At 37.6% G+C, this 10,542-nt stretch overlaps 1 protein-coding gene across 1 annotated transcript in view; it reads right to left on the reverse strand.

The window, feature by feature from the left end:
• Positions 1–10,542, reverse strand: part of LOC107701276 (ras GTPase-activating-like protein IQGAP1) — a 58,114-nt gene that overhangs the window by 3,621 nt on the left and 43,951 nt on the right. The window contains exons 20-31 of the mRNA XM_016503250.1: positions 9,161–9,244; positions 8,865–8,936; positions 8,681–8,750; positions 7,147–7,415; positions 6,898–7,061; positions 5,673–5,897; positions 4,944–5,084; positions 4,169–4,253; positions 3,322–3,554; positions 3,097–3,229; positions 1,819–1,921; positions 1,601–1,736 (exon numbers count right to left, since the gene is read on the reverse strand). Of these exons, the coding sequence (XP_016358736.1) occupies positions 1,601–1,736; positions 1,819–1,921; positions 3,097–3,229; positions 3,322–3,554; positions 4,169–4,253; positions 4,944–5,084; positions 5,673–5,897; positions 6,898–7,061; positions 7,147–7,415; positions 8,681–8,750; positions 8,865–8,936; positions 9,161–9,244 (1,715 nt within the window). The remainder of the gene's footprint in view (positions 1–1,600; positions 1,737–1,818; positions 1,922–3,096; positions 3,230–3,321; positions 3,555–4,168; positions 4,254–4,943; positions 5,085–5,672; positions 5,898–6,897; positions 7,062–7,146; positions 7,416–8,680; positions 8,751–8,864; positions 8,937–9,160; positions 9,245–10,542) is intronic.

Genomic DNA, 10,542 nt, shown 5'->3' on the forward strand with positions numbered 1-10,542 from the left:
AATTTTAAAATCAATTCTGTGGCGCACTGGTAACCAGTGCAGAGAGCGTAAAATTGGAGTGATGTGGTCCCGTTTTCGAGTACCCGTAAGCAGTCTGGCTGTTGCATTTTGAACTAACTGTAATCGGGACAAAGCTGATTGGCTAATCCCAACATATAGAGAATTACAGTAATCCAGCCTGGAGGATATAAAGGCATGGATTACTTTTTCAAAATTTTTGAAGGAGAGAAAAGACTTTACTTTTGCTAGCATTCGCAACTGAAAAAAGCATGATTTCACCACCAAGTTTATCTGCTTATCAAATTTCAGAGACTCATCAAAGACAACACCCAGGTTTTTCACCGATGTCTTCACATAAGAAGACAGCCCACCAAGATTTGCTTTGGGATTATGAAATGAATCTGAAGGACCGAAGACTATAATGTCTGTTTTACTCTCATTAAAATTCAGAAAGTTTAGAGACAGCCAGGACTTTACATCTGACAAGCAAGCCCTGAGAGTGTCCAAACCGTCTGAATTACGTTTTAAGGGCAGATAAACTTGGGTGTCATCAGCATAACAATGGAATGACAGCCCATACTTCCTGAAGATAGAACCAAGTGGGAGCATGTATATTGAAAAAAGAATGGGAGCCAAAATGGATCCCTGAGGAACCCCACATGATAAAGAAGCAGCACTAGAAAAATTATCTCCAATATTAACTGAAAAACTTCGATTTGAAAAATAAGATTTAAACCAATTTAAGGCACTACCCTTAATGCCTGCGCATTGCTCCAGCCGAGCAATAAGGACTTCGTGATCGACCGTATCAAATGCAGCGGTCAAATCAAGGAGCACAAGCACAGCATAGTTGCCAGAATCGCAGGTTACTAAAATATCATTTAAAACTTTCAACAATGCACTCTCAGTAGAGTGATGTTTTTTAAAACCGGATTGAAATATTTCAAAAATCATGTTGTCATCTAGAAAACCCTGCAATTGCTGTAGGACAATTTCCTCTAAAATCTTAGTGATAAATGACAAATTTGAGATAGGTCTAAAGTTGGCTAACACTGTGGGGTCTAAATTCTGTTTTTTAAGCAAGGGGTGGACTGTAGCATGTTTTAATAAGTCAGGAACAATACCGGTTTCTAAGCAGCGATTTATCGTAGTCAAGAGCTGTGGACCAACTATATCATAAACTTGTTTAAGAATATATGGAGGAATTATATCAATAGAAGAGCCAGAAGGCTTAAGCTGATCCACTATTTCTTGAAGATGAGTGCCAGAAATGGGTTTAAAATGACAAAGCAGCACTACAAACGGGGCAAAGAGGGATCGAAGAAGGAAGGAGGAGTTATCCCCATTCTTAGATTACTTATCTTATTAACAAAAAAATTAAGAAAAGCTTCACACACAGATGAAGACATTTCAGGAAACAAACACACAGAGGGGTTTATAGTAGTATTGATAATAGTGAAAAGTGTTTTTGGCCTGTGACAGTTTTTAGTAATGATTTCTAAAAAATATCTAGATTTTGCTGCTTTGACTGCTTTCTGGTATTGCAATAACGAATCACTTAGTATTTCAAAAGAGACCTGGAGTAAGGCATTGTCCTTACTTGAGGAGTAGAGTCTTGGCATCCATTTCAGCATTGGCCTCATCAGGAACGTCAAATTTATTGGTGAGGGTGAGAGAGACTTCTGTTTTACCCATCATTTCCTTATTAGGATCATCAGGGGGAAGTGGGCTCTCACCTGCGAGGGAACGACAGTCGATCACTCTGACTCTGCAGGACCTCAGCGTCCTGAGACTTTAAAGCATATCTCAGAGGCTCACCTATTAAAGACTCAATGGTGGGCACCTCTCCCAGGTCATCTAGCAGCTCATGGATAGGATCACTGTGATCTGGAGCGATGGCATCCTGGTGATCTAGCAAGAGCTAAAAAAGATACCACAATACATTCAGTTCATTCAGTCCAGCTACACTGGATGTTATCTCTACCAAAAAGGTGTGGTCACAAAGGTCACTTTCAAACCAATTAGCTTTCTGTTGGTCAACGTATTGAATTTCTTCGTGAATAACTTGAAACCAAAGCAAAATATCTGTGGGGATTTTTTTGCCCCTAGTCAAAACTCCCTATTGACCTATCGGTAAGCCCCTCCCCTCGAACGCAGATGAGCCAATGGCAGTCGAGTATCAGTTGCACGGGGAGCGGAACTCGGACATCTTTAGGTTTCAGCGCCATAGAGAAACATTGGAAGATCCGAAGCTCGCATCGGTTTAATGGTGTTTATCCTACAAAAATGGAACAACGATGTGCCTAGGGTACTTGTAACACTAATTCCAGGTATCCTGAGAGGATAGGCAATGTATTTTATTTTATTCCATTTCCTAAATCCAACCAAAACAGAGCAAAATGTCCCTAAGCATTCAACCCCAATCACAATGAAGATGAAAACGTTCATTTTCTGGTTGTCATACTCTCATTAAGTTACGATTTTTATCTGCTCAAGCAGAACGTTAATGTCATCTTGTGCTTCAGCAAGGTATCTCTGGCTAAAACTAGCTAACTTTAGCGTTATAGTTCGTGAGTCCAGTCCATGCTAACGTACAAACCTAAATAGCGAACTGTTCTCACATCATGTACCGTGCAGTGAAAGTCAAAAACACATAAACGACGGTCTATATTAGAGTGCCTCTCTATAGTAATCTGGTTAAATGTATATTCATTTAATCTTACTCTACGGTATATGAACGGTGTTGATCCGGGATGTTGTCATTGCGATCGTGACGACCGTAACATAATTCTCCTGTTTGCATTGTGATCTGTATTTTTACATATTTATATTAATATCTTATATATATCCCTCCATGGCATATTTAAGTCCCACTTGAAGGTCCATCTATGTCCCAAATTTATCAGAAACACCTCGGAAGAAGGTTTTCACTGACAGCTGTCATTGTAAGACAGTGAGCAGCTCTGTTTGTTTTTCCAAGTGAGCAACAGTAACTAAGGGGGGCAGGGCTTACGATAGGTCAATTAAGCAGACACCAATTGAAATGACTGAATTTCAAAATTTTGCAGAGCAACAGTAAATGTCTCAGATGGTTACCGTGTGAGTGTTGATGATCTCCCCAATGGAAATGTAGATCACAGGCTTGGTCAAGGTGACCAGGTCAGAGTATTGATCCACATTGAACTTGTCTTCCAAAGATGGGACGTCACAAGCAGACAAAAAGAAACGTCTGGGTGATAGAAAAGTTCTTGCATCAGTATGGAAATAAAGAAACTGCTTGAAATAACAAAACAAACAGAAGAAATCTGATGTCACTTGTACCTAAACTTCTGGTAGGAGTTAGAGAGGTATTCATTGATGGGGTTCAGATGAGCGTTGTCTCCGAGGAACATCTTGTTGGAGGCTGCGTGCTGCAGCATTTTGGCGATTGATCCTAAGTTTCGCCTCTGTTCTGTAGTCAGCTGACCTCCAGCCGAGAGATCAATGATGTCAAAGGCATCAGGAGCCACAATGGCAGGGTTCATGTAGCGGTAGTACAGCAGGTTGCCCACAATCTTAAAAAATAATAAGGATGAGTATATGTCCTCCTTTTTTTAAGCAAACACAACATCTGGGCAATTTTTAAAACCTATTATCTTTTTGCAATTGAAGATCCTCTGCTTCTACAAAGGGGGCAAACAAAATTACTGACAGAGAAGCAGCAAGGCAAGAATAAGAAAGACGTGGCTCACCTGGGTTGGGTGCTCATCAAAAACCTCTTAAAAAAGGGTATAAGCAAGGGCCAAGAGGAGAGCTGGAGCCAGGCCGTAGAGAAAGAGAGAAACAGAGCAGGTGTGGGACAGATAGATAGAGAAAAGAGGAATTTCTTACCAGAAGAAGAGGAAATTGAAACCACATTTATTATTCAAAGTGAGAAGACTGGAGTTTCACAACAGAAGTGAAGCACAAGAGCAGAGAAATGCTCAGGATTCAGCACAATGTTCCACAGTGGGATAGAACTGATATGGAGAAGCAGCGGGTGCCCATTTAGCAGAGAGGCAATCAGAGTGTTCAGAGACATCTGAATAAAGGCTGGCTTGTTTTGGGGACTAAAGCGTACAATTACATCAGCCAAATGCTGCACAGGAATAACACTGCTGTGATTTCTAGCAGCTGTGATGTAACAAACCTTCAAAAGCTCATCCTCTGTGGCATCAGGGAACCTTTCGTTAATTGTGTCCTTCAGTGTCTTGGCAATGAACCGCATACCATATCTACAGGGAAAATGAGTCAAACACACAGAGACTTACACAAATGATTCTTAGTAGGTGTAGTTTGAACGTAAAGTGTAGCGAACATAAGTCTACAAGAGAACAACCAGTCAGCAATACTTATTTCATAATGTGATCCATTCTCAAACACAATAACATGGTAATAGTTCTTGGATTATTTCAAGTCAAACATGAATAAATGTTATTGTAAGTTAGCATTCAGTAAATTCATAATTGTATCATAATTCATAATTGGTAATTAATTGTGCTCCGGCGGATTCAGTGAATTATTTATTTGAATGATATAGGAGGAGTTTATGAGTAATTAAAGCATTTATTCATAAAGAGTCAATCATTGTATGTTATTTTTAGTCCAATCTGTGAAGAAAAGCTAATATAAAAGTAATGTTATTTTATGCGGTATTCCGCCCTTTTAGGTTTAGCTTAGTAAAATGAAAGCAGCAGCACAGCGCCACTCTTTAACAGCGGTGTAATACTGACTTGTACACAAGCATGAACAAAGAAACGGCTCATGTAACAGACATGTATTTGAATATTCAAATCTGGGCTTGCTAAAAGTCATTTTCATATATTCAAGAACAATTTATGGTAGGTGCAGCTAAAAATAGATGTAAGACATGGAATTTTTTGATCCCTGAGGGAAATTCAGGTGGCGGGATTCAATCAACTCACGGGATTTTATCCACAGAAACAATTATGGCCGAGAGGAATTTGTCTGTGACCGTCCTCATGTTCTTGATGGAGGCTTCCAGCCGGGTTCGAACCTCCTCGTGACTCATTGCCTGTTCTGGAGTCACATCATATGGCAATTTACTGCAAAACAGAATTACACGGTCATTGCAACATTAGGTAGCAGGTCATCTAGCATTACATTTAATTTTTGCATCTGGATTTAATTAAATGAACTTCGGTCTTTACTTTTAGTCTTTTACATGTCTTAAAAATCCATTAAACATTTATATTTCTTATTATTATTATAAGTAGGGGTCTCAGCAGATTTCCAAGGAGGCCACAGAATGACTTCAAATTATTTAAATGGACAAATTATTATTAATATATTAAAATAAATCAAGCTCTCATCTAAATTAAAATGCTAAAAACACATAGAATTAAGACTAAAATCATTTTCACACAATAAATACTGTTTTTATTGAAGAACATACAGTTCTGGAATATAGAAGTTAGAATATAATGTGTGGGATGACAAAATAAATCATAGTTAAATAATTCAATACATTAAACGAATTAACCACATTAATTTGATACATCAATAAACGTTTGAAAACAAGCAGCTTTGTCATAATTACAAAAGAAATTACTGAAAATATCTTGGCATATATGGAGGGGAGAATATTGTGCTGGACAGCGTGGGCCCTTCATATTAAAACGTTGAAAACACACCTGGCCTCTCCAGTTTGACTCTCCATCTGGTTCACCCAGCTCTTGTATATGTCAACTGGGTCAGTTTTAATGTTGAGCGTCTTGTCATCCATGATTTCCTTCACAACCGGAGCCAGGATCTGCCGGAGTGCGTTCTGACCTCTGGCTCCTCTGTTAAAGCTCACGACCATCTTAATGACTGTTGGGTTTCCGGTCACGATCTCCTGGATGTGGTCCACTTTTGATCTTTTGAAGACAAATATCACTGAGAGATCGTAAAAGATGCAAATGTGTCTTGATAAATAGTTAAAGAGTACAGTGCCTTGCGAAAGTATTCAAACCCCTTTGTTTTTTTTGTTTTTCAAGGTTTGTTATGTTGCAGCCTTATTAAACTGCTTTAAATTATTTTTTTCCCCACATCAATTTACACTCCATACACCATAATGACAAATCAAAAACAGAACTGTCGCAACTTTATACATTTCTAAAAAATAAAAGAACTGAAATAAGTACATTGCATAAGTATTCAACCCCTTAACTCAGTACTTAGCTGAAGCAGCCTCAAGTATTTTTGGGGTATGATGCGACAAGCTTTGCACATCTGCATTTGGCAATTATCTGCCATTCTTCTCACCTGTTCACTTCTCAAGCTCTGTCAGGTTGGATGGGGGCAGACGCACATTTTCAGGTTTCTCCAGAAATATCCTTTTTTTTTTGCAAATCCCAAGTGTGCTTTCATGTGTCTTAACTGAGGAGAGGATTGAGTCTGGCCACACAGCCATAAAGCACAGATTGGTGGAGTGTTGCAGTGATGTTCGTCCTTCTGTTGGTTTCTCCTATCTCCACATATGATCATGGAGCTCAACTAGAGTGACCATCAGCTTCTTGGTCACCACTCTAACCAAAGCCCTTCTCCATCAATTGTTCAGTTTGGCCACAGGTTAACTTCACACTCAAAGTGTGGTAACATTTACAAGCAAAATGAATGCTCCTGAGCTAAATTTCAACTGTCCAAGATACTTATGCAATGGAATAATTTAAGTTTTTTTATCTTTAACAAATTTGCAAAGATGTTAAAAACCTGTTATTTGCTTTGTCATTATGGTGTATGGAGTGTAGATTGATGTGGAAAAAAAAGTAATTTAAAGCAGTTTAACATAAGGCTGCAACATAAAACGTGAAAAAATGAAGGGGTTTGAATACTTTCGCAAGGTATATAAAACATGGAATATCATGCAGTTCCTACTTGATTTCCTCCTGCAGGGCCGTTTTGAAGAGATTGAGCAAGAGGTACTCCTCACGCTGATTGGAAGCGTAGTTGTACAATGTGAAAATGACAGAATCCATGAACTTGGTGGACTTGTTCTGTGGCATCTGAAAGATCAGCTTGGCCAGATAGGTTGGATTTGTCTGAGGAAAACAGAGAGGGAAATCAACAGGACTGCAGTAACGTTGATTTTCAAACAATTCTTGGATTAGAGTTGATGAGGTTTACCTGTAACAGGTAAAAGAGGAACTGATATGCCTCTAGCTTCTCCCTCTTCTCTTTACTAAGAGCCTTCAGGCCTCCTTTCTGCTTGTTCATCATCATGAGGTTGGACATCAGATTAAGGTCGTTCTCCAGCTGCTGGTTGGAGCGGATGTTGGTGATCACCTCTTCTCTAAGCCGCATCAGTTCCAGCTCTTCCTGGAAGTCCTGGTCGCTGTGATCCAGCAGGTGGACAAACTTGCGAACGACTGCCATCGGAGGATCATCTGCGTTGACTGTTAAAGACAGGATTTAGAGTTTTATGGTGTTCAGTGCTAGTGTACTCCTATACTAGTTGGAGGAATCAACTTGAAGGTATACACTTTTCAAATTTTCAGTCTTTTTCTTCTGGGAAAACTGAACAAAAACATTGATGACTCATCCTGCACTTTTGTCCAAATAAATGTTCTATGAAGTGTTCCTCCCCTTAAAGGTATAGGCAGTGTTGGGTAAGTTACTCTAAAAAAGTAATTAATTACTAGTTACTAATTACATCTTCGACAGTGTAATTAGATTACTGTACAAATTACTCTCTTCAAAAAGTATTTAATTACTTATTACTAATTACTTTCTAAATCCTATTTCAACCTCGACAAGTAAATGATATAAGGATAGACATGAAACGGTTCTTTTAAGTCTTTCAAATAAATAATAGATAACTACATAAATTATTCTGGTCACACTTTAGATTAGAGTCCAATTCTCACTATTAACTATCTATTAACTATGACTTTTGCCTCAATATACTTCTAATTACTGCTTATTAATACTTAGTAAAGTAGTTGTTAAGTTTAAGAATTGGGTAGCATTTAGAATAAGGTCTTGCAGAACAAGCCATTAATGTGTGGTTTTTTTTTTAAGTAATAATAAATAGCCAATATCCCAGTAATATTCATGCTAATAACCAACTAGTTAATAGTGAGAATTGGACACTAAAGTGTTACCAAAATTCTTATTAACGCAAAGTATTTAAAGTGAGAAGGGTACATAAAAAGCATGCATTTTAAAGCAGCACTATGTAACTTTTTGTGTTCAAAATTTGCAAAATGTATATAATGAGCGAGTACATCATGAATTCATCTTCCAAACCGCGTTTTTGTCTTATTCCGAATCACTATTACCCCCAACACTGGGTATAGGTCACCCAAAAACAATTCTGTCATCATTTACTATTTTATTTAAAAAGATATTTTGAAGAATGTTGGTAACCAAACAGTTAACTTTCATTGTATGACATGAGGGGGAGTAAATTAAGGCAGAATTTTCATTTTTGAGTGACCAGCAAGTAGCAAAAAAATTTTTTTTGGTTGTGACAAAAAAAAGCCTTAATGAAATGTAAACACAGAAAACCACTACAGTGATCTTCAAGTTTCAATAGTAATCAGAAACAACAATTTAATGGCTTCAAAAGACAAAACAAATTATGTGTATGGATATTTGAGGCGTGTTCTCAGTGAGAGGATGTGAAACAGAATTTGACGGAAGTACATGAAATGCTTACTGAGTGTTTTGTAGTCATCTCTTGCTTTGTTGGCTCGAATGAAAGCCTGAATTTTCACCACATCATTTATCTGCGATGAGAAAATTGAATGGAGAACATTAAAGACTGACCACTGTGCAGTTAGAAATCAGATTACATTAACTACAAAACCATAAAAGTCCTTGGGTTTTGACTAAAAACTCACATGGTCTTTGAAGTACTGCAGACGATCTCTGTATTTTTTGCGAGCTTGATGCATCCTGACCATTGACTGAATCTACCGAAAAAAACATCATATTTATCCAAATACAGATTTTACCATATTAAAAAAAAAAAATTTAACTGAAATAAAGGGGCAAAACCCAATAATTAGGGGGTGACCAGTCATTTTCTGCCATGTAGTATATAACACAGTCCTGACATTTATAGCACAATCCTGACAATTTATTATGCAAGAAGTGACTCTTTTATTCCATCAGAATTTGTCATGCTGCTGCTCACCTTGACAGCATCATCACCGTGATCCTTCAGGTAATGCTTCCTGTCATTGTACTTCTTTCTGTCCTTATAGCCTCTCCAGTGGGCCTATAATTCAAACAGAACCAGAAGGTCATGATTGGCTTGGCCCCAGACCCACTGATGTTATTTCTTGTCATTATTTACATTAATGCCTTCCAGTCTACAGGGCTTAAAAGCAAAAAAAAAATCCTGAGCCTGAACTTTTTTCCGGGGGTTGGGGGGCGGACACATACACAGGGTTATTTGGGGAAAAAAAAAAAAAGATTTTCCTTGAAACTAACTAGTAATGTATCTGCCATTGCCATTAGCCCTTGACAGGCTCAGACTACAGATTATGGTGGGATATTTGAAACAGCAATAGACAATGTTTTAATACTTTAAGAAATTTTCAAATGACAAAATATTTGTCTTTTAATGACAAAAAGTAAAACAATGCAGTTGTATTTTGAAATGTTTGAACTAATCTAGTGCTTAACTAATGATTATTTTGCTAATCAAGTAATCTACTGATTATTTTGACAAGTGAGTAATCTGATATTTATTAGTAATACAAATAGAACTAAGTGGAAAAACAGGCTTTAATATGACTATATTTATATAAAAAGTAACGATGAGGCAATAATAATTGGCCTCAAATAAAGTATCAAAACCAAGTACATGGTTTTATTGAACAACACTGTTAAATACATAATGTAATATGCCTATATTATAACAAATACCTGCAGAGGGCGCCAACGGCCTGGTGATGTTTCATGTGATTCAACGACGTTTAAATCCATTTAATTTTAATATTTGGCCACATGCAAAGTCAGAAACTTTTATTTTGAAATCGCGATGTACAATAAATCGCATATTTAGAAATATGTTGATGTATTCTCCTGTGTTGGCATAGGTTTAAATGATTTACGTTACAAATCAAGTGATACATACCAGATGAACATTAAGCAACCCAAACTCACCGCATACGCAGAGGAAGAGTTTAGCCCCTTTCACACATACAGTCTTTACTGGTAAATTACCGTTAAGAGATCATGTTTGAATAGGACCTTTTCAAAAATACAGGTAGGCCTAAATGCATTCTGGCAATCATATCCTTCTTATGGAGATGACGTGATTACTCTGAGCTGTTTACAAAGCTCCGCTGCTTGTCTAATAGCTTTTCTATGTAAATATGACGCTAGATGAAAATCTTTGACCATTGCGCCTCACAGCTTTTTCAATGTGTCGCGCTCGAGACCCAGGCTTCTTTTCCATTCATCAGCTGCGACTCTGCAGTTGGATACTATTATGCACGTCTCATGATTATAGGACCAAAAATGTCTGATTGGCTAGTAATGTTAGTTTGTTTGAGAGTGAAAGCTGTG

This window comes from Sinocyclocheilus anshuiensis, unplaced genomic scaffold, assembly GCF_001515605.1.
Source record: "Sinocyclocheilus anshuiensis isolate Anshui unplaced genomic scaffold, SAMN03320099.WGS_v1.1 scaffold1946, whole genome shotgun sequence".
Classification (NCBI taxonomy): Eukaryota; Metazoa; Chordata; class Actinopteri; order Cypriniformes; family Cyprinidae; genus Sinocyclocheilus; species Sinocyclocheilus anshuiensis.